Source organism: Nesoenas mayeri (assembly GCF_963082525.1).
Source record: "Nesoenas mayeri genome assembly, chromosome: 6".
Lineage (NCBI taxonomy): Eukaryota > Metazoa > Chordata > Aves > Columbiformes > Columbidae > Nesoenas > Nesoenas mayeri.
Genome location: NC_137545.1, coordinates 30,955,398 through 30,980,614, shown reverse-complemented (window position 1 = coordinate 30,980,614; position 25,217 = coordinate 30,955,398). Strand labels below are relative to the sequence as shown.

General features: G+C 41.0%; 1 protein-coding gene across 1 annotated transcript; it reads right to left on the bottom strand.

Moving 5' to 3' along the window:
* Positions 1 to 23,026: 23,026 nt before the first annotated feature.
* Positions 23,027 to 23,977, bottom strand: TMEM177 (transmembrane protein 177; the record flags this gene model as incomplete). The annotated part of the gene is made up of 1 exon (XM_080347017.1): positions 23,027 to 23,977. The coding sequence occupies one exon, from the start codon at positions 23,975 to 23,977 to the stop codon at positions 23,027 to 23,029; it is 951 nt and encodes a 316-aa protein (XP_080203143.1).
* Positions 23,978 to 25,217: the final 1,240 nt, after the last annotated feature.

The following is a 25,217-nucleotide window of genomic DNA, read 5'->3' as shown; positions in this document are numbered from 1 at the left end:
GGACAAACCCCAAATGTTATGTGGACCTTTTTGCACCAGTTAACTATGCAAGATACAGCAAGAAAACCAGAGAACCTGACCCCATGATATAAAATCTCAACAGGCTTTCACTGTCTTTTTTATATAACACATTAGAGAAACACTGCACTGCTTTTGTGACAACTTCTCTCATTATCCACTCTTGCTCCCTCAATTCTCCCACTTTCTCTCCCAGTTCCACTGTATCTTTTGCTTACTATCTTATTGCCTGTAACCTCTTGAACTCGGATCAGTTTTTCCAGACTGAGCAGATGTATGGCTGGTAGAAAATCATTATTTCTGGATTCATCCCAACACTGCATCTGTCCTGATGCATCCCCCCACCTCCACTTACCACCCCTCCAACCACAGCATTTGACAGCACCTCCCTGGCTCTTGTTATGCTTTATTCCCTCCCAAAATTTCCACTTTTTGAAAGGTGGCCATTCCTATTTGCCATTTTTGACTCCTGCTGTCCTTTCTTGTGACCCTGAGGGTTCTGGTAAGGCACATCACACACATTTTAGGGAAAGAATCTCTGAAGGTGGGGCAGCGAGGGAAGTATGGCTTTGTGCAGGATGGCTACGCCACACGGAGCAACCATTTTACCAACTGCATTTGAAAACCAAATTTGCCAGCAGGAGAAGTGGGTAATGCAGCAGTTGTATCTTGGGGATTTGGAATATGTGCTTACATAGAACTGGGAACCGAAAGACTCTTTTTCATGTCTGCCTTGGATCAGTGGCTTAATAAGAGGACAAGTGTGTTTCACCCAGCCCTGAGTGAAGGACGTCATTCCCTGGGTGCTGGCTCTCACCACAGCACCAGGGTGCATTAGCACACATATTCTGGTAGCTCCTGTTCTTGGGGGATAAATTACTCATTTAATTTCTGCCCACTTGACAAAACCCTGACTCCCTTCCCTGCATCATTCAGGGTGCTGTGGCAGGTGCAATCTCGCAGATAGGATGCGCTGCCGTCTCCCCTCTCTCTATTTCCCAGGTGTCAAGAGCGATCATTTCTCATGCTGCTGAAATACCCAGCGGGGACCTGGGGCAGGTTTGGGGCTGTTAGAGGACAGGCACTGAGGCTGCTGTAGCAAATGACAGATTTTCGTACACACCCGCTGAAGCGCTGTTAACGCTTCACATATGGAGTTTGATACAGTAATGGAAAAATCAATTCCAGGATCACACTTTCATCACACGTGCAATAGTTTGTAGCGCATCAGTAATTACACGTCTTGGCTTCTAACCAAAGGCTCACAATTTTTTTCCTGCAGCTTTTTGTCATTGTATATTAGTGATTTGCAAAAGCTAAGCCTCAAAAAGGGAATTTAACTTTTTTTCTTTTTTGGTAACACAGTGCTCAATTGAATGCAGTACACATGCAGTAGTCTGAACTGTACAAGAGGAATTTAACAGCTAGAGTGGTGGGTGAAATTCTCTAGACAGGCGGCCAGATTGGCTGGTCCCTGTGGCCTCTGGCACAAAATCCACTAATCCTGGAAGAAGCTCAATGCAGAGAGACCCTCAGAGCATTGTTTGTGATCTCTAACTTCACATCCCTCGTCGGGAGCGGGAGGCACCAGCCCAGCTCTGGGCTGTCAGCTCCGACACACCAAGGGGCTGCACATCTTGGAGAGGCCCAGGGGTCTGTCCTGCCAAACTAAGTATAGAGGCTTGGCCAAATGTGCCTCAGAGCTATTAATTTAATTTGACAACCAAAGGTCAGTTTTGATAATCCTTATAATGCACCATGCTATATCTGGTAAAAATAATGAAGTCTTGGCTAATGCATCATTTAAATGCCGTTAAATTTTTGCTGAAACTGCCAAGCTGGTGGTGTTTTTGTTGTTTGTTTCTAACAGCCTGAACAGCTTGGGTTTGCTTCAGTGAAATAAAGAATCAGATCCTGCTAGAATAATGTTTAAACATATTTTCTGAAGCTGAAAAATGGCATTAAGTTAGATCTTTTCAGTACAAACCAACACAGGTAATTATTGCATGAATATCCTCTCAAGAGAAAATATAAATGGAAAATATATTTTTAAAACACAACCACTCAGACATTCAGCAAAATAAATGCATTCGTGCTTTTACATCATGCAACCTACCACTGTTACATCTGAAGTGACTAACTTAAAGCACCACTGAAGTGTTAGTAGTAAAACGGCACAGAGAACCATGACTTGGCCTATGTAACCTGGCATCGGTGGGTTAGACCCGCTCAGATCCACAACGTGAGGCACCCCAGAGCTTAGTCTGAAGGCCCTCAGTCCTTCTGTCTCAGCGGGGAGGCTGCAGCTATTTATTCCTGAGAGATGCCAATAGCAACTCATTTTCTCCTGAAGTGTGGAGAAAAGCAAAGCACTCCTGCTCCTCTGAAGAAATCACGTACTTACAAGTAAAGGTTTCCAGAATGTAGCGTGCTGAGGGAAGGGAGGCAGCACGGGGAGCCAGAATACATCAGCCGGAGGCCACCTACTAAGGATATCAAGAAAACAAGAAAGTCAAGAGTATTCTGCCCATTTGAAACTCTTGATCCTTAAGGGAGATGGTAAGATTCGCTACAGTGGAGATCAATGACTTCCTAAAAACAGAGTGCTTGTGTAGACAGTGTCAGGTATAATGCAGGAAGAGAAGTGCCTGAGAAGGCATCTCTCAGCGAGGGTTTTTGAGGGTAATTCTCTCACCTTTAGCACTGTAGCTCTGAAAAATAAAAAAAAAAAAAGGAAAAGAAAATCAGGTCAAATCTGGAAAAGTGATAAGAAGGTTTCAAGATGAAAGAGCAATGCCTCTAGCAATGAGGTGTGAATATGAGCAGAAGAATGACGTTCTGCTGTTCCTGCAGGTTGAAACTTTCATCCTAGAGGAGGAGGAAAGCGGATTTGCCTTAACCATTAGAGTCCCGTGTGATCCCAAGGGAGGGGATCCTGTAGGGTCCCAAGGGAGGCTGGCTGCTCTTGACCCCCCAGCTGATGTACACTGTCAACACATGGTGGATGAGAATCCCCCTCATTTTCCTAGTCAAGTCCTTTATTCTCCTTGTCAGGAAAAGGAGGTCAGGGAGCTGTTGCACCAGCCCCCTACCAAATGTCTGCACTAAGGAATCATTTCACAGATACTGTTTTTCAGAGCTGCCTGCAGACTAAAAAATATGAGTTCAAAATCTGTTCTTACAGGATATCCACTAAGTAAATTCATGGCTGATCATTCACATTGACCATTGTATTCTGGAGGGATGCTGTTTAACAAGCTTACTGGATGGTATGGCTAATTCCTAAATCAGTATTCCAGCTTTGTCACTTACAGCATGCAGCATGTTTTTATGCACCAGGAACATCTTTCATTTACATATTTGGCATCACACATTCAGGTGTGACCATGTTATAAAACCTACATGATTCTAGTAAAGCTTTATGTAAACACTACTTATTTATTTGCTCTACCAGCCTATGTCAGCACAAAATAACAGCAGGTAGACAAGGCAAATCAGTTTTCTTTAGCTTAAAGATCAGTCACAAGATCAAAATCTCGTTCCTGCGAAGAGAGTATGGGCTCTAAGCCCATATTTTCTGTCTAAACATATCTGCTTCTTGAAGTCTTTTCCAGAGATTTAGAACACCAGATTATGCTAGAATTGGACATATGGAATGGCATCATCTAGGATGACGAAGGTCTGCAAGCCTTGTCTAAAACAAAGGTGTTTTAAGAAACACAGCAGTTAGTGTTGGTGTTTCTTTCCCAGGAAAACCAAAATGTATAGCTTTTCTGCATGTTGCATCCAAATCACAACCAATGCCTCAAACCAAACACGAGCAGTACCACACTAGAGCAAATATGATGATGAAAGAATATTTACATAGGTATCAATATGGGATACCAGAGTCATCAAGTCACATACCCAATAAGAAATAAGATTCCTGTGCAACTAGTCAGATTCATTGCAATCTCGTGCACCATCTAAAGAAGTCTCCACCTGTGCTGCCAGCCAGCTGCAATAGGATGTTACACAACTCACTGCATGGCCCAGTTAGGACCTAAAACTGGTTCTACCCAGCTCTCAAAATTGCATTTCTCTTGCAATTGGTGATTTACTACTTGTGGTTTATGCTTAAGGCTTCTGGTAATATCCTGCGCCTGTACCTTGCGGGCCTGGCTATCATTGTGTTCTTGCGCTGTTGGTGGCCTGTGCTGTAATCCCCTGCTTTACTTCAGCAGACTTCCAAGACATGGCTTGCTGATAAAATAATGTTTTATTAGCACAGCCTAGTCATGTGTATATCCATGTTCTAGGGTCACTGGCTCATTTGCTGTACAGAAATAATGGTCCATTAGGATGCATAGAGAGATAAACAGGGAGAGGGCACGATATAACTAGAGACAATGCTTTGTTAATGACCTGTTATTAAAATCTGTTGATTATGGCAATATTAGTGCTGTGTTATCAAAACTGCTTTACAACATATGTGAACTTCTAACCAGACATATGGGTTGATACAGTCTAGAGAGTTCTTTGAAGTCAAAGGGTGAATAATTCAACCAGCTTAACTTTAAATCCTCTCAGAAACCTCATATTTTATGCTACCAAACAACTCCAGTTTGTTTTAGAATGACAAGATTTTTGGATCTGTGCAAAAAGCTAAATCTAATGGTATTACTGTTTCATATTCTATGTTTATCTTTACACTCATACATGCCTCATATACATCTCTGTGGCCTGGAGCATGGTTGTTTTTTTTTCAATGCCTGTCCAGAGCTTAACACCAGGATGCCAGATTCACAGCTATTTACACTGCTTGACTCCCACTGCCTGCCTAAATGTCAATTATAAAGAAACAGAAGCAGAAACATGGAGAGAGATCTTTTTGCAGTTGAGCTTTCTAGATTATTGTCTTGTTTTTCACAAGGGTTTTTCATCTTCCATCACAGTGTCCAGTTATCAGTTTTATCAATCTTTCGGTATTTCGATCAGCAATCTGTTCAATTTCTAATCAGCTTTTAACCACTTTATTGTATCCATTCTAAATATGTCTTTTGTACTGAGGAGAAAAAAATACTTAGGGTGCAATGAATACATGGGTCCACAGAGCCCTAAAGAACATGCTGGAGTTGAGGCCGCTGTGTTATTCTGCCGTGCCAGCCCCAAACGGCCTCCCTGGGACTAACGTTGCCACAGCCTGATTTACACACACACTTAGTATCTGCAGCTCATTATCATATTTAAACTTCTGGGTGGCTCAGCTCCTTTGAAAAATTGGACCTAATAGCATTCTACACAGAAAAGGATATAAGTACCTATTAACCTGTAGCAATTTACCACAGCAGTTATAAAGATATGAATAATGTGCACGGTCACACACACATTACTAATGCAGACTGAATTATTCATTGCAAATCTGAGCAATATTTTTATCAAATGCTTATTATGGATGAATGTTTTCCTTATTCAGTACCTCAATATATGTTTGAATAATACTCTGCAAATAATATTTCATGCAAATATTTCACTGAAATATTGGCACTTTCCTCCATTGAATAATTATATCCAGATCAGTTTCCTTAGGATAAACTATTGTTATTTATTCATCGAACTGGTTTCTGCCCAGGCTAATAAACAGACAGTGTTAGCCACAAAGCACTTACAGTGTTAGCTTCAGACATGCAAGCTCTTGCGCACAAGTGGATTCCTACACTACTGCAATATTTCTAGTATCAAAATAGAGATGAAATAAACATAGGAAACCAAGGAAGAAAAATTAGTCAAAAGTTAGAAATAAGAACTCACTGGTTATATATCGGTTACAATGTCCTTCTTCCACTGACTGTCATTCTTTAGGTTCGTTTTCATCTTTCTCTGCCCTTTTCTTCTTTTAAGCCCAGAAAACAGTCAGTCTCTCATTATTTTCTTGTCTATTTGTCAAAGATTGACTAATTTATATTTCCTTGTGATTAGTCCCCAATCTCTGATTAAATGCTGTGCTTGCAGGACTGGAGACGCACAAACTCTACAAATAATTCTCAAGCCAGGCCAATGTTCTCCAACCACCAGGTGCTGTTTTGTCTTCTCTCCTTAAATATAGAAACATAGAATCATATCAACACAATCACCCTGAACAAAATTCACCTTTATCACCAGTAGCCAAAACCAGACCGCCCTGGCATTTTGTGGCACAAAAGCTTACAGATAGCCTATACTTTATAAATTTCAAGCTCCAGCTCTACAGAGTGAGGCTTTTCCAGGAGGGCGATGCTGCTGGCCTGGTGTGTGGTGTGCAGCATGAGATGGTGCCAGAGGTAGAAGAGACATCTCCAAAGCACGTTCCTAAGCCAAACTAACAGTGCTGGTGCAGATTATGCAGAGGTGTTACCCTCCTGAAGCAGATCAAGCTTCCTTCTGCTAGAATGAAATGCTATTTAAAACAGAGCTGAAAATTGGCATTACTGCTTCCTTGCAGTGATGAGGCTTTGGCAAACTATGTGTTAGCATTACAATAAACCTGCCTCTAGACAATTGCGCTTAGTGTTTGCTGATCACTGACGCAAAAGAAACACAACGAACACAGGCACACGTTGCTTAAAAAGTAACAGAGCATTACCTGTTAAATGTCTCCCTTGTCCTCAAAATAAGAAGCAGAAAGCAAAGTCATAAAACAGGGGCTCTGTCTACACTGCCAGCTACTTACAGTCTCTGATCAGAAAATAAGTCAGATTGTGATGGTTGGTTTTGTACATAAAAAAATACCTAATTTGTAACCATTTTAAAGAAAATTTTGGTGCATTGAAAAGGAAAAGATAATGGCAGCCCAGGTCCTAGCCCAATCTGATTCCCAGGTGATGTTGTTACAGAGATAGTAGATGAGATACTGCAGCCCAGTGACAGTGAAGGTAAATGGTGGTTCTCCACTTGTAGTTTCGGCAATTTTGAATTCACCTTCTTCATGCCTTTTAGAATATCAACCATAGGAATTTTGCCACATTTTTATTTAGTGCCTTACTCATGAAGGCTGCAGCAGTTACCATCATGCGGTAGGACCATATGGCTTCAAGATCAGAAACAAATTTGCTAAACTCTGGCTTTATTATTTTAATTCTTATCTTAAGAATGAAACACCAAATGAGAAGAGATTTCAGCCTAAGAGGTGAGATGTCAGAATAATTTTATATCTTGTCACTAGGTAATGATTCTAATGGTATCTCTTACTTATCTGCCTTCATTAATGACTTTACGGTGAGAGCCATTTTTCAGCCATTTTGAACGTGTAGAATACTCTGTGTTCTGGGGCAAAAGATTAGCTTAATGAGGAGAAAGCCCATTTCCTGAACAAGTGCCTTACATAGTTTCTGCTTTTAAAAGAATGACTGTAACATGGACAATTTGTCATTAGAAGGTATAAAAACACTTAACTTCGCAGTTTGGTACATTTATAGCACTCCTGCAGAGGGAAGAGAGAGATTAATAGATTTTTTTTTCACCTAGTAAAATAGGTGGAAATCTGTCCCTCCAAGTCCTTTTGCTCATCAGAAAGGTTCATTACCAAGAGATTGTGTTCAAGGAGCAGACTATCACTGTCTCAGGCATTTCACAGGTTTCAATATATGTTTGTTACACCCTTTGGTACCTTTGAAAATGTGGCCCACAGCCCCTGTAATAGAGCTTTGATAAATGCTCATATATTTCAAATACAAAATACTTTATTTTGTTATGGGCAGGTATACTTCAGTAGACAAGAAGTAATAGTAATGATGGGATTTCAGCAAGTTGAAACTGTGGTGCAGCAACCTTTACTAGAAGTAGAGAATCACACAGAATCACAGAATGTTAGGGACTGGAAGGGACCTCAAAAGATCATCCAGTCCAATCCTCCTGCCGGAGCAGGAACACCCAGAGAAGCTGCAGAAAGGAACAACTATGAGGGTTAGGTCATCTAGTCCACCCTGCCAACAAAGGATGTTTCTCTACAGCCTTGGCAAGCCAACCTGGTAATCAGGCTTGCCAAAATAAAAACTGGCAAGAGCCTTGATACCTGATGTGCAAAGAAAAAGAAATGAGCACAAAGCTAATATTTACTTTGTCTGCATCTTTTTCAGTATTTAAGCAGGAAGGCTAGAATGTCCTTGAGTGTTCATCCCCAGGAAAAGCTGCACTATATTAGCTTTGTCTTGGCACAGCTTATGCCATCTTGGATTTTTCCAGTAAGCTTAAGTACTCTAGTGGAAAAAATTCTACAGGAAAGGTTTATTTTTTTCCCCCTATTTACTAAATATAAAATGCACTATTTACCAGCCTCCATCTACAGGTTATGACAAGCTTACCATAATATAAAAGGACTGAGTTTAAGTAACAGAGATTTAGCACATTAAAAGATTATAGGTTTAGACAGTCTCAAACTCCTCTCTCACTGTTCTGCAGCAAAATCCTTCTGTCACCAAGCTCTCAAACTAACAACTCTTTTCCAGTGCAACCATTCTACTTCTTGTTAAGGCAACTCAGAATACATACATAAAGAAAGTAGATTCTGTCTATGAAACTAAACCATGTTAATAGCGATTGACAAAGATGAAAGAAGCTCGACAGCTGTCAGAGAAGCATACCCAAATAGAAGATATCCTCATCCTCACATAGGAATGAAGTTACACTCTGAAATTTGCACGGCAGCAACCAGCTTGGTGATGAATACTTAACTGGGCAAAATGCTTAGACTATAACATTTATTTTTGTTAATGCCAGTCACCAAACTAGACCAAATACGACATCTTTAGGTTGATGGTGAACAAAAACTATTATGCTTTGAGGTCAAGGGGTTGTACTGGTGATTGCCCCACTCTGAAAACCCCCAGGTAGCAGCCAGGGCCAGGACGTGGTCACCTCTCCCCTGGTGTGACAGCCACTGCTCTGCTGCTTCGGAAAGAAATAAACCACTTCTGGAAGTCTTCTTGTATTGAATATAAACATGCCAGCCACCGTATGTGATTAGACAAATCCAAGAAACAGGAAGAGATGTATAAAATATTCATTATTAGTTCCTTATTGGCTAGTAGACCGTTCTGTTTAGATTAGCTTAGCTTTCCGGACAGTCAAACTATCACTTTGGGATCTATTTAAAATATACTGGTCCAAAACTTATGGTGGGATAAATTAATATAAATTGACTGATTTCAGAGGAGCTGTTGCAATTTATGGCAACTGAGTTTCTAGCCCATGATTAAAATTCATGAGTTGCTTCTAACATACACAAGTATAAACATTGTTGCAATTTCTGGCTTTTAATGTAAAATAAATCTTACCAGTGATCTGTGTCCTACAGATGCACAATAAACATGCAAAACATAAATAAAAGGCCGGATATTGCATTCTTTTCAAATAAATCGTCCTTCTCATGCCCCAGTTTACATGAGTTGTGGCATCACATGCTGTGACTTCTCCTGGTTCCTACCCTATCGCGTTTGCTTGGGAAATCTCAAAGTTCTCAAATAATGAATAATTAATTGGTTGTGGGAACCTGAGAGCAGATAATTTTATTTTTCAAATGCAAAGTTGCTGTTCTCAGAGCATCAGTAAGAAACAGAACATGTTAAAACCAGGTCCACAGAAAAAAAATTGAGAAAAAGTGCATATATCTTTTCTTAATATGCGCCAGATCCACCGTCCTTTCTGATACTCCCATCTCGCCTCTTAGGTAACTCCTACCCCTTTATAATAATTGCCCATCAAACTAGATTTTCGCTGGACACAATTCAGCATTATTCCACCACAAGTAGTGCAGTCATGTAAGTTTTCATCACTTAAAGATCTGAAAAAGGTGGAGCTTATGGCTGGGGTTACACAACATAGCTTTTCTACAGCAAGTGCTGGTTTTATAGTCTTCTAATTTCTTGAGTTAGTAAACAAAACAGTGATCAGAAAATATCACCAGTTTAATGGAAATTTATGTTCTCCTGGCCAAAAGCTGCTGTTGAAGAGAGGGGGTCCGGGGTTGCTGATCAATGAGGAGCTGGCTCAGAGACAGGAAACAAAGAATAGAAATGTTCCATCATTTTTCTGTGTCACATAAAGTTCACTGTGAAATACTCCTATGTACCATACTAAGACTAATCTGATTTGATAAATTTACTAATGAATGAGTAATGAGAGTCTGGAGAAGTCAGTGGACCAGGAAAAAAACCTCAGCAGAGTTTGACAGAACTAGAGATCGGAAAATCACCATAAAGAATTACATGAAAATACACTGCAGGACTGAAATGGAGTATTCACACACAATATAGGTTCACAAAATCTTACAGGATTGCTTTTATGTGATCCAATTTTTGTTACAAATGTACTAACAATATTACATGGCAATTAGTCTTAGCCTGACATAACTGTCCTAAATGGGACCCAACCTCGGATCCTGCAGCTTTCCTTTGGCCACCAGTCACACCTCACCCCTGAGCCTTTTCTTCTCCTGAATACACAAGCCCAGCTCCCTCCACGTCTCCTCATAGGTCTTATGCTCTATGTCTCTGATAGCCCTGGTAGCTCCTGCTGGACATTGCCAGCTTCTCATCACCCTTTTTGAACTGAGAGGTCCCACACTGGGTAATCTCTGTTGGTGGACAACCCCCAAAATACACAGGCAGCTGCTCTGTAACTAACCCCATCAGTGTGTCTCCCTTCCCATCCCACCTCCATCCAAAAAATAAAAGAAAATGAAATGTTGCAGAACTTTAGGTCAATAAATACCAACAGAATTAAAACTTCAGCCTCTGAATTTTAGGATGTGCTGAGGGAGAAAATATCCAACAAAGACAGTGCAGGTGGAAGGAAATGTCATTCTAAATATATTCTTTAGAATCCTCTGGTAAAAGAACCCCACTAAACACATGGTTCAAAAGGAGCTCTGGCAAAATATTTGGCATCTCTTGTGTAACTTCAGTGAAAGTTACACCTGACAAAACCAGTCAGCCTGGGTCCCATCTTTTGATAACCTCTCCCTTATTCTAGCAGTGACTATGACAGGGACCTACTAAGGACAGAAATCACTTTGTTATCATTAAAACATAGACACCTCTATGGCAACACCAGGTGATTCTTAATAGCCACTCCACAACATTTGAGCCCAGGAAGACAAATAACACCTCCAGCTGATAATGCCAGAAGACACAATGTCTATTTAGATTACAAATAGTAGAGTCCGGATGAGAATCACCCAAAGTGATGCTGAAAGGGCAGAGAAGCTACAAACACCCGGAACTACTGCAGAAAATACCTTCAGCAATGACACAACAAATCTGTTTCAACAGTAGTTTTCAAACTTTTCAGATTATGGCCTCTTTGTTTTCTCTAATGGTTTAAGCCTCTTCCTGGCACTTGTACACGTGGTCAACAGGAATGAAAAAAACTGGCACGTAGCTCTCATTAAACACTGAAAACTGAGGCATGCTGTGCCCACTAGATCCCCTGGGCTGCATCCACGGAAGTCATAATCATGACATTTCTGCTGTTTCTATATGTAGAGGATAGAGAAGGAGTCATTACTACTTAAGGTGAAGTAGATTCTTTAGCCAGAGGGATTTAATTTTATACTGTAAAATTATTTGAGTCAGGGATTGGATCTTGCAGGTCCAGGAGTGCCTTAATGTCAATGCCAATAATCCTCAACTGGCTGTTGCTGATGATCATTGCAAATGTGTAGTGATTCTTCTGAACCCACCAAAACCCTAAACCGCAAAAACCGCAAAACCAAAGCAGCAGGGGATTCAAAGTTCAAAGGATTTTTGGCTGAGTCCACAAAGCCAAGACAGTTGCTTTACATGAGGACTTTCAGTCTCGTTTTCAAACTCTGATCTTGCAGATGCATGTTCTCCTCTGGTCATACCCTTTGCACATCTGCCCCAGCCTTTCCTCAGTGCAGGGACAGGAGTTTTCTGCCAGCCCATCCAGAGCTCAGCCAGGCCCTGCTCCAGGGAAGCCCGTGGGCTCAATCTCCAGAGGCTGCAGATGCACCCACCCACCATGTGTGTGAAGGGATTGGGTTAACCTAAGAACAACCTTGTTGGCCAAGATGTCATGTTGCTCAGATGTTCTCTTCCTTACATCATTCTCACCAAATACATAAGGCATTGAGATCTCCTGTGTTACATGAAGGTCATTCCTATGACAAGTCATTAAAATATTTTTCCAAAATTATGCAGAGTAAGCACAAATGGATTGTTACCTGAAAACAATATACTCATCAAGCCTATAGTACCATTGTTTGGCCAATAGATATAACAGAGCAACAGCAATGCTGGGCTCATCAGGTGTTTTTTCCTTAGTGACCAAATACAAATTTTAGTCTTGGTTTGAATCACTTTTCATCCCAGCCTATCCTTGATACACTCCCCCTGCTATACCAGCAGGATCCCAGTGCTATTCCTCCACTGGTGCAGAGCTGTTCTAGCTGGCTCCCCATCCCCTGGTCACCCTTAGCTCCTGGCTGGAGCTCTGCAGGAGGATGGAGGAAAAGCTGTGAAGAAGCTATACTTAGCTCAGGGAGGATTCTCTAGGAATGGAAGCCATTTGGCACAAATTAAGAGCACCTTTCAGGGGATTTTCCCCTCAGTCAGGAACAGAACATGGTAGAAAACTTGGATCTACAGTCAGCTATCTGTTTGCCTCTATTTTCTTGAGTGGCAAAATCAGCACAAATAAAAATAGCTCTTCTTAGCGGAGGGTGGTTCAATTCTTTCTTTTAGCATGCTGCTAAAGGGCCAAAGCTCACTGAGCAAAAGAAAGTGCCTCAGTTGGTGAGACACCTGCTGCATATGCCTTATACCAGGCTTTAAGCAAAGCCAGATCTCTGATGGGAGGTTCTGGCCAAATCCCGTTGACCCAAAGGGCATGCTGTCCATCTGTGCTAACTAAATAATTCAGAGTTGCCACAGCATGGAGACTCTATTGTGGTCTTATTAACACATGACCGCAATCTTGGGCCAGTTCCCCTTCTCCTTGGTTAGTCCCCTATTAATCAAGCCCTCCAGCTAGTCACTAGTTTTCCTACCAGCACATCCTTGGCACTTAAAAATCTAGTATTATAAATGACAGATGTAACATTAGCTGAACCAAAGAATCTCAGCTCGCAACTCAACTCAGCCTGTTAATTCCAGGGAAAGCAGACATGTCCTCAAAGTCTATGTGCTTTACTGAATTCCAGAAAAAAGTTCTCCTTCAGAGAGAGTATCGAGCATTATCCCCACTGGGCAGGAGTCACTTGGGCGCATTTGCTCACTGACTTGCTGCCAGTGCTCGTGTGAGTGACGGCCAGCCAAGAGGTACTCAAAGTTCTCATCAGACACGCAGCAGCATACCTAGGATGTTCTCTGCCCGACAGGTCACTGCTCTTTGGCCCACAACATTATTTATTATAATCAGAAAAGGCGCAGGAAGAAACCTCTGAATTTGCGATTTCCCTTAAATTACTTATACGGACACTAAACAGAACAGACTTATTTTTTAATTAGGGAATCACTTTCTATAGCTGACAGCCTGCAAAACCATCTACCACCTGCAGGATGGAAGTACTTTTAATAGCCAAGTTACAAAACACTAGATGAGTTTAGGAGGGCATGATGGACACACACATTAAATGGCAGCAAATGAAACGGCTACAACATGATCTGTATTTCACACATTGCTTTTCCGGGAACCTATTTTTGCAATAGGAAACTGATATTCTTTGCTCTTTGGCAGCCTGGTTAGAGACTACCTTAAAGGAAGTTACAAAGTACTAACAAATACCGTTGCAAAGATGAAAAAATGTAAGAGACACACAAGGTGATACTACATCTACGCAATAGTCTATGGAGAGATTTTTTTGGATCATATTGAAAAAAAATAGACTTTTTGCTCTCCTTAACCTCTTTTAGTAGCAATAAAGTGTTTCAGTGGTGGGGGTGGGGGGTGCCTTGGTTTGTTGTTGTTGTTGTTTGCTTGGTTTGTTTGTGTTTTTGTTTTTTATCCTCCCCTCTCCTCAGACACCAACATTAAAAGAAAACCAGAAGCAAAATAAGACTTGAGAAGTAGGAAGGGGGGACGCTGTCCCACACTGCTGAAAGTAATCTGCCCAAGGAGAGCCCGATTAGTGCTTCGTGGTTGGGTCATCCACCTTGAGGGATTACTTGGTTTCAGCCTCTTGCTTCCCAAAGAGTTACACACTTTCCACATTACTTGTAATGAGTATATGATGTAAATGTTCCTCGGATTGCACGATACAAGCAGCTCACGCTGCCTCCTGTTCAGTAATCTCCCAGAATACTCCTTTTGTGTCTTTCCCTCCCAGGCTTGCAATTCCTCTATTTCCTCCCACACCACAATTCAGCAAGCGCAAGGATTCCCCTCATCCATCCTCGTGTACAACACTCTCCTTGAAATAATCTCCAGAAGATTAAGGTTTAAAACTACAAATCATAAGCCTGAAGAGACGATTTAGCACAGGTGTACTTCCTTAACACACTACACAATGCAGTGCGCACAATGTCACCTCCTCCAGCCGTGTGTTAGAAGGGCATCTGGGCTGTGCTTTGCGATGGGTTTGATCCCAGCAGCGCAGCTCGGGGCGGCTCAGAGCTCAGACAGACCGATCCCCTCCACAGACCCCGCGGCAGTAAATGCAGGGCTGAGCAGGTTCATCGCTGCTCAGCACCCAGCAGAGCGACTGCGTCACGACCAGACCCTTCCTCAATTCTGACCAAGTAACCAGAGGTGCTCGGGCTTGGATGATGCATGTTGTGCAATTACTAACATGTTGTGCAATTACTATATCAGCCATGCCTTCTGCTGGTTTTAATCAAGCACTTCCATTGGATTTGGCCATCCACATTAGCTCTATTTGTACCACTCAACAAAAAACTCAGTAGAAACTCTGTAAGATTAAAAGCAGAGCAACACCATGAAACAAAAATAGTGCTGTAGGTCTGCATTTTTTCCAGAGGCTTTCATACCCCCAGTTTCAGCTGAAGCCAGCATGCAGCTGATGGCCATAAAATACCAGGTAAGGAACAATTCTTTCATCCCAAATATCAGATTTAAAAGTCTAAATGACTACGTTACTTTTATTCTGTTCTTAGGCTGAAAGTTTTGCATTGGCTTTACATATCCAGTTCAGCTGCTGGAAGGTTAGAAAAGAAATTGAAAGAAATTTTTTTATAGTTAAATCTGCAATTGCTAAAGCATAACTTTAATTTTCAACACAAATGATGTTCTGATCAGGAAAGTAAAAAAAAAAACTTTTGCCTCTTCACTTGCTTCATAGGTGTAAAGCCAACATACATATAGCAAGCTTTCATCAAGCCACCTGCAACTATGCCATAGCCATCTTCCCATATGGTACAAGTGAACACTATTAGGATCTGTAAATCATGATTGCAAAAAGCTACCTGCATTTATAACCTCCCTAAAATGATGGATTCAGCATTTCCTTTTATAAGGTACTGCCATGCCTAATGAAAGCTTAATCAATAAAAAGTTCGTCTTGTTCCTGATTTGACTTTTTCAATATTCACTATTATATCTTTAGATTAAGTGGAAGAACATGGAAGCAGAAAGGAAAGAAGTGTTAGGGGATGTATAGAGTTTTCCAAATCACTTAAAAGAATATAAAAAATATAACCTTTGAGATCACTGGCTTTTATTTTCCTATGGCAACTTCTAACCATCACAGGCATATGATGAATGTCTGAACATTAAGAATTTATGTGTGCTGCCTTAGATGAGCATAATTCTCAACTATTATTAATGAAGAACTATAAAACACACTTCAAGTTTTATGCCTAAATTACATGAAGTTTCCAAAAACCATAAATACATCTGTCTATGGTAATCTACAGGGAATTATATAACATGCTTTCATAACACAGTCACTGAGGCAGTAGAACTCATCCTATATGAGAAAAGATCTGACAAGGAAAACTTTCTATACAGTATTCCTTCCCCTCCTCTGTTTTCTGAAATATTTATAGATGCCTCCAGTCTAGTCAGGAAATGAACCAAAAGAAAAAAACCAACAACTATTTTTTTCAAAACCAGCATAGTTATTTATAACATGGCTTGATCTTAATTTTCAGCCTCTCCTGAGAAACAGATCCAGTGTTTCATTCTAGAGTAACTTATTTGCTGTTTAAGAATGCATAGAGCTTTACAATAGTAAACTGGATTATAGTTTTATCTTTACTTCTACATTTGTTAAACCTGTTTATAATTACAGTGGAGTAATTAATTAGTTTTCACTTCTAGAAACTGCACTTCTAGTTTTTATATCACAAATTATGGCTTCAGTCTCAAATGACTCAAGTTGATACTGACACATATATTGGTGGTAACAGAACTCTGCAAAATTCCATTTTCTCTGGTTGGAAATAAGTAGTAGCATGGGCTTTTTGGACCAGCGTACCTGGTATAGCCAGTATGGTATTTAACTGTCACACATGGCTTAGTGGAAGTTTGAAAGGGAACCATCACCCCTTGTTCTCAATGCCTTTAAATCAGGGGCTACTCCACTGAAATCTCTGGTGGCTGAGCAGTAACTGCCTCCCGCCCAAAGGAGTATGGAAGAGGAATTGGTGTGGGTCAGGGAACCGAAGCAGAAGCTTTTGCCAGGGGTGTGTGTGTTACCTGGAGTGTGGCTGCACACAGGGAACTGGGAAGCGATGGCCAAGTTGGGCCACTTGAGGATGTGCTGAGCAGATGGAGTTTTACTGTAGTTGACACGGTCACAAAGACACTAGTCGGGAGCAGCAAGTATCTGGGCTTACCGTCAGGACTGCAAAGCTGTTAAAGGAATAACCCAGAAATCAGATGCAACTGGTTACAGAAGCCTATCGCAATTCCTGTGCAGTATACAGCTTCATAACAACATCAAGATTTAGAAAATATAAAGAACATGAGATTATTTTCCTTGGTTTTGCCTAGGTTTTTCTTCTGTATTTCAAACCCCTCGCCCTTCGAAGATTCAAGATATTTCTCTAAAGCAAGCTTTATTTTTCATCAGACAAAAAGCAATAGACCCCTATGCTTCTGCTCAGTGACAGGTGATTAAAATACATCTATAAACTCCTCAGTGGAACTGTCAATACGAGCAACTCGAGAAGGCTCAGTTCCCAAAGCCAGCGTGCAATCTCTGTACAGAGCAGCACTCAAGTGTAACATGAACGTGCCTGAGCTATGTCAACGTCGGTACAAGCAGCTAAAGGTACAACATTAGCTGTTATTTCTCCAGTCACAATATGTCACCGAACCACAGAAGTATTTGAAATTCCCTGCAGTTTTCAGGAACGGGAAACAAAATTTCTAAGGCCTCAGAGATAGCATCTTAAAATTGTCAGAGGCAAATGATAACAAGATCAAAAGTGAACTGTGTGCCATAGTAAGTAAGAAATACATTTTTCTAAAAGTAATGCCAAATGGAAAATTCAAAAGCAATATTACTTTTCTTTTGGCAAAACAAGAAGGTTTTAACAACAATGCCTATCTTAAATTTAGTCAAAGGCATTTTTCATTGCAAAAACACATAGTCTAAACCTAATAAAACAAAAAAGAAGTTCATGCTGCTGTGGTCTTTGGCTCGTAAGTACTGTAGGAGCAAGTAGGTAGCACAAATGAAAGTACAAGCAGCAAGCGAGAGCTTAAAAAGTGCACAAATCTGGTCTGAGGGAGTCGAAGCAGTTGGCAAGATAGGGCAGCAGAGGCAGTTAGAGTAGCAGAGCAATGGGAAATTAAAAGGAACAGAGAATAAAGAAACAACAACACTCTCACTGGAAAATTATTTCAGCAAATGATAGAAACAAAGCTACGAGAGGTCAGCAGGTCTGCACTAACCCACCAGTTACCAGCGACAAGTTGTTAGGATATAGAATATCCTTTTGTGATGCTCCCTCTGCAGGAACTGCTGAACCTGTGAAGCTGGGATCGGGCTCAGTGTCTTCTGTTTTCTGAATACTCTTAGTCATGAGATCTGTTGTTTTCCAACACACTACAGCAGAAGTAGCTTAGCCACACACAAAGGAGGACACAGCTACATCTGTTATTCATCTATATTGAAAGAAGCCCTTAACGCCTTCACTACATCGACACGGTCATGCTCTGGCAGACCAAAGATCGGGACTGAAAAAGGGCCCAACAAAAGGGCCCAACTTCCAGACAATGAAAATTCAGCCATTAAAAAATAAAAAGCTCTTTAGGAAGCAGTATTTGGGGGACAATTGTTTTTTCAAAACCTAGGCCCAATATGCATAATTACTGCTATCTATAGGAAGCTCCTTGTTTTACTATCAGGCAGAGGTCATGTTATAGTAAGGTCTGCACAGGCACATAGTACCACAAACCATTCCTGCAGTAAGAAGCACAGAAAGACTGAGGTGGGGAGAAAATAGCGTACACCTGGGCTGGCTGCGGTTTTGGGCACAAACTGAGCTTTTAAGATCACTCTTTCTCTCAAGACTGGAGACCAGGATACGTCATGGCAAACTTGGTCCAACTGAGGAGAGTGAGAGCTCCCAGCCACAGAGACGTTTCAGTGCTCATTTCTGGCTACAGGGCTTAAGAGCTTGGCTTGTCCAAAAAATCCCTTTCTTTCCAGATGGGAAAGACAGACTGCTTTCTATCCAAATTTTAGTCATTTTCTCCACTTTACAGGTTTGGCAGATTGAACAGCTTGAATATACTCACTTCAGCTAAACAAACAGATATATTCTCAGCAAAAAAAGAAGCCCAGCAAAACATCCATAATGCATTTTTCAGCTCCTTCAGATTTAATTTGTCTAACACACCAGTTCCCAGAGAATAATTACATTGTTTTCCTGTTCTTAAGTCTAGTTTTGATAACAAGCAAATTCAGCTTCTCTCTCTTCCTGACAGTGCTCTCCTTATTCTAAGATCTTAATTATGTGTTCATCAGCATTCCTCTACCTACCAGTGCATTCTGCTTTCAGTTATATACACTTCCAGCTGAGATGAATGAAATTGAGGGGGAACTGGTGCATGCATGGATGGCAGGTTGTCTGCAGCCTAATCATTTTTATATTAATGTAATCACATCTGCTACATGAAGCTTTTAATGAACGTGAGCAGCTAACAGTTGCAGGATATGGCCAATATACTTGTCTCAGTGCCTGCAGCTTGCTGGGAATTGCATTTCCACATAGTGGAGATGCCTGCAGGTGTTCCAGTGATGCCCACAGCAGCTGCAGGCAGCAGCACTCACTCTGAGATGGATTCTCTGCATTTGCTCCTTCCATGAAAGCTGCCTGTGATTCAGTCATGATTACTTGATTCATACATTTTAATTCACTGCCACCCAAGCCACACTTTGTCACAGTGGTTGTTTCACAACTGCTATGGCCAAGGGCAAAATGACAGCTCGGTTTCCAGCACCACCTCTCCCAACACCACCAGCTTACTCCGCAGGGCAACAGGCTCCACAGCTCCACAATCGGCTCTCTCACCATCTTATCTGTCAGGTTCTGGAAACCACTTTAATGTGAAAAGGGGTGATAACAGTGCTCTACTGTAATAAAAGGTGCTGTTTTCTAAAGGACTGCTACACTTTAACTGAAGCCCCTGTGGCAATACCATGGGGGACATTCTTTACTCACATGCCACCTGGCTGGAGATTTGTCTCTTGGAAGCCGCCTCTGAAGCTCTTTCCTCCTGTAAACTGTGAGAGGAGCAGGATACACATAGCAGCCAATTCAGAAATTGCTTTAAATCAGATGATTTGTACAGTTTGTTTGTCTTCAAGAAAACTGACTAGTTCTCACTCTTGTGCTGTCTCTGAAATTGTTATGGTTTTGACCATTAAGCAAGCTGAAGGTATCTCCATGACAGGAAACTACAATTTTTGGGATAGGGAAAGAAACATGTGAGCCAGACCCTGAACTTCTTGCACACCAACAGGAATTCTGAGCAAAGCATCTAGGTGGCCCTTGTCTCTTAGACCATTATCCACTAAAGCTTTATGTAGCAGCAAGCTTTATATTTATATAAAACTTTTGTTATAAAGATGATTTTATTGTCAGTTATCTAGAAAATTCAGGATAATAACCCAAATAAACCAGTCTAGGAAGTCTCTCTTTAAACTAGATTGTATATAAATTTAAACTACCCACTCATTGTGGTCCTTTTCTATTCATACTTTGCCCTTTAATCCCTTTACCAGACAGAAAGAGAACTTCATTTTCGTAGACAATATCCATTTTTATGAGAGTTCATTACTTCATTCACACCTTTCCTTTTACAGTTTCTTGGCGTAGACTTCCTATAACTACATCTCCTAGCAATTCCCTTTGCTTAACATTTTCTATATAAAAAATTGTACAAAGGCTGCCTCATCTGAGAAGCCGGTTACTACTAGTAAAAGTTTTCTGAACTTAGAGTTTTCGCTTCAGAGCTGGAGGAGACTATAAGGTTGTTCACTGATGCTGTTCACAAACTGATTCAATTGGGCTCCTCTGGGCCAGTGAATAAATCTGCTTTTCCACACCTGGCTGTTCTTAGCACAGAAGAGCATGATCAACCAACATTTTCACCTTTAATTCTGGTGTGATTGCTTCTATCATACTCTCAAAACTAGACCCATTTCAGTCACCAGTATGCGGAACTTCTATTTGATTTCCTCTGACGTTCCGCCTAAAGAAAAACATTTAAAATACTATAAGACTTTTCATGAGTATTTTCATGGCCGTGAATTTCAGTTGTGCTACTCGCCAAATAGTATGGGTGATCTTGCAAGCAACACACCTGGCAACACACACATGTTAACAAGCCTTTTCCACAACAACCCACACATTCCCAATGTTCAGGGAAATCTTCATTAGCAGTTGTAATTTCAAATCCCATTTCCCTTAGAGTGACAGTATTACGCTTCCAGATTACACTGACAGCAACAGGAGCTTGACTAAGCCCCTGGCAAGAACATCTCTTTGGAAGGCAAGGGCAAATGTCTTAAAAACTAGCCAGCCCCCTCTCACTGACAGCAATCTGCCACAGCAAGTTCAAAGAAGGGTAAATCAGATGCAGCATTTACAGATACATGGAGCTTGTTGGCAAATCCCGCTGTAAGAGTAAAGCAAAGTGCACAACTGCAAAACCCATTAGCATCACTGGGGCTTTACAACCTGAGAATGTTAAATAACAGCAACAGCTTGCAGGCACCTCTATGAAAAGGAGCAGTAAGGAGTGGTAAGAGGCAAGCAGGATTCTTTGAGTTAATTTTGTTTCAACTGCTACTTGTCATAAATCTCAAAGAAGGCCTCTGTTTCTTCTCTGCACTCTTTATGTAGTAGCAGCTCCTTAAACCACGTAAAACAAGTGGACCAGGCTCTCTCTGGGAGCATTTCATGGAGAGTTTAGTATTGTCTGAAGGAGTAACACGATGAGGCTATGTAAAACAGGAGTTACATTCCAGTCTTGAGCCACTACATCACTCAACCAAGAAGCCTTTATCTTGATCTGATGTACTGGATTTACCTGGAAGAGAAGTCACATAAAATTTAGTCTGAAGCTTTGAAAGCTCCCTGCCTAAAGATAAAGTCTCCTTTTATTCCGCAGACCAGAAGATTTTGTCCAACTCTTTCATGAAGGTCACAAAAACAATAGCCTTATGACCTACACCAAGAAAGCAACAAAGAGACACCCATGACTTGATACTTCAAGGACAAATGCAAGTCAGAGGACATGGTCTAGAAAAACATCCACGACACAGATTACTTCAGCTGAAACCCAAACAACTTCTCTATATGGCTTCAGCAATGTAAAGCACCACCAGTGCCTCAGCAGCCAGTATATCGACTTTATGTCATCATGTGATTCAAAGGGAAAACAGTAATGCTTTGAGCAAACACAGGCATGACAGTCACTATAGTGGCAGATAACAGGAGAACTGCTGGGCTATCACTAGGGAGGGCTACCAGAACAGCTGCAACAGAAACACAGAAAAGAGGGAATTAAAATACAAAGTTTGAGAACTGTCACCTTGGAGATCACATAAAAGTTCCAAGGTGAGACTACAGTGGAAAGTTTACTGTCTGTGCACTAAAGACTCTTCTAGAAAACTAGTAATCCTGGACAAAGCTTGGTTCTGCCACACAAAACCTTCTTAGACTAGTCTGAAACAGCAGAATGATTTCCTTCAGCAACTTCTGATCACAGACTTCACCAGCTCCTGCACCAAATACCAGACTGATTTCTTATATCCTGCGTTCTTCGACATAAAAGATGACATACATAAGCATGTATTTTTAAATGAAACAAAAACCATACCAAAGCAAACAGAAAACCCTCCCCTGAACATGCTTATCCTACTTGTGATAAAACAACCAACCCATGACAGTCATGTTACGTACTGCTACTGCAGGGAAATATTCAAGATGTACCTGTTGCAGTCACAATGTCACGTAGAAAGCAGAACTAGACTGAAGCTAAATGACTCAGATGCTGGTAATAATCTAGCTGTACTAGTATGAACCACAGCATGATTAGTGTGCCCTACTGAAGAACGGTGATTGTAGCGTAAGAATTTACATGGTAAAAGAACTTAAAACAGAAATACTGTCTTGGTGTTTCTCTAACTGCACCATACAGGTTGACCAGTCTTTTAAACATCTTTGGGTTGTTCCATAGGAGGAACAGCAAAGATACAAATACCTCAGTTTAAATTATAATGCTCCCCAAACTCTTAGTTGGACTTCATCGTTTCCATTTTCCAGACTGCACTGGCAGGAAGTCAAAGCTGAGCAGCAAAACTTCCAGATCAGCATCTGAGAAGTTCTGTTGCTCAGCGGTCTTGTGATTTGAGATGCACACAGAACAGAGCACTTTTGAAGTGAGTCTTTAATATTTTAAGAGAGAATTCTCTATTCACAGAAAGTGCAATAACTCCTTCCAAACTATATGCAAAAATAAACCCCAAAATTCTAAAGAAGATACAGAGGGGGAAAAAAAAAAAGCAACACAGCAGTGTTTCAAGAGAATACATAATTCACAAGTTTAAAATTCAAGCACTCCCTTCCTGTGCCTGGAGCTCTCTTAAAATATTAACTAACAAATCTCTTCGGTAAGTGTATGGGGTATACTTTATTCTGAACCAGTGCCTAGGGAAAAGGTTACCACTTGGGGCATACATTTTCATCCCTTGTTTGCCCATCAGACCACGAAGTATCCTGTTGCGGGACAAGATTTTATCATAAAATTCAACCCCACCTTTGGCATAGCTTTTGGAAACAGTAGCTGCCTTTCTGTCAGCCTTGCAGTCCAGGTGATAGATCATAGCGTCATAAGAAACGTAATAGTACATTAATCCAGCAGCGGCAGCTATGAGGTTACAGATGCTGCGAAGTATCATGGGGCCAGGAGATAAACCCAGAAATAGCTTTAAACCTTTCCCACAAAGAAATGTACCAGCTAAACAAGCTGGAGCCACAATTGCACTTGCTACAGGGCTGCTGTCCTGCAAATACACAATCTCTCTGGCAATTGCAAACTTCTGAGCTTCAAGTGAAAATGTCAGAGCTTCTGTCAAAGCAACCCCTTCATTGCTCTTCCAGTCCACTTCCTTGCCATTGATCACAACAACGTGGTTGACTATTCCTTTCTTATCCTCAGCTGTGCTCTTGAAATTCAGTGGGATGCCCACCCAAGAGCCTGCGGGCAGCCAGGGGATTCCAGCGCTCACGGGGTGGAAGCCAGAAGCTGCAAAGGCTTGAAAAGAGTCAGTAGACTTGACACCAGTATCTTGAAGGACATCCTGAAAGACACCACAGAGCCTCTGTGACAGCTCAGCTGGCTGCCCCTCTGACCAGCACTCATGCAGCAGCTTGAACGTCTGCTCAGGGAACACATGGTAGGAAAGGTTCGCGCCAAACAGTCCCACGCAAGAAACAGCCAACAGAGGGATCTTGCGCTTCTTTAACCACACGGATGCTTTCCTCAGGAGCTGCACTGCCATAGCCAAATCCTAACCTGTTTGTAACACAAAATCAGGGATTAAAGTGGGCATAAATGGGCCTCATCTCTGTAGCATTAAAAAAACCCAACTCAACCCAACAACAATACCAAAAACACCAAAGCAAACTAACAAAAAACCCACACAAACAAAACCAAAAACACACACCACTAAAAAAACCAAATAAACAAAGCAAGAAAACATGAGAAGCAGCACAGCACAATAATCAAGCAACATCCTCTCTTGTACATCAACAAAACAAAAGCCACCTTTACAGAGAAGGTGATACTAATTAATTTTGGGGCCTCAGAACATAAGATGACTGATACGAAGAATTAACTTCTCCCCTTCCTCCAGTAAATCAATTTACCACAATAAAGACAATAAAAAAAGCCACTATACTTCCTTCTTCCCCCAGCAATCAATACACGTTCTGTATTCACCCAACATACTTGTCTAGTCCTTGCCAGCACAATCCTAACTATTGCAATCCACTACAGACACAGATATTAAGGCCAGAAAGAAACACTACTTAATCTATACTAACCTCCTCTACAGCATAGCTCCAAAAAATTTTATCCGTAACCTCACTACTAAATTCAGTAACTTGAGTTTGACTATAGTTTCTAAAATAGGATCACATTTTGATATGAAAATTTCAGGAGACAGAATTTTCCTTTAGAGTTTGTTCTAATGGATAGCCAACCTCACTATTTATAAAAGAACAGTATGTGTGTTTTCCAGCCAATGGTTCTAGCTTATTCAGCAAAAAGTTATGCTTTCATTGGCTACTTTTAAAAATTTGTCTGTGAAGTAATTTCTCTGACAAATAATACACGCAATTCAGAGCAGAAACTGGAACAGAAATTGTTTCAGGGCAGACAACTATGTTGTGACTCTTTAAATAAGCAGATAAACTTAAAAACTTTCAAACCTGCCAACTTCTTCAGTTCAAGAGTCCTGCTTCCCTTGGGGAGCATCAGTTCCTTTTATGGCCCAAGCCATATGATGTGCTTTGCCCAGGAAAGATTCAATCTCTTAAAAAAAACCAAGCAAATACATTAAAAACCCCACACCAACATTGGTTACAGTATTCAACCCTAAAATTATGCTACTATAAAGATATGGAAGTGAATTAGGCACCGAAATCCAACAGACAGTGACAATTGGATGCCCCTGTTCCATTAGCATCTTGCAATGTCTCTTCCCTCAGGGCTTTAACAGATGAACTTCAGAGAATCCT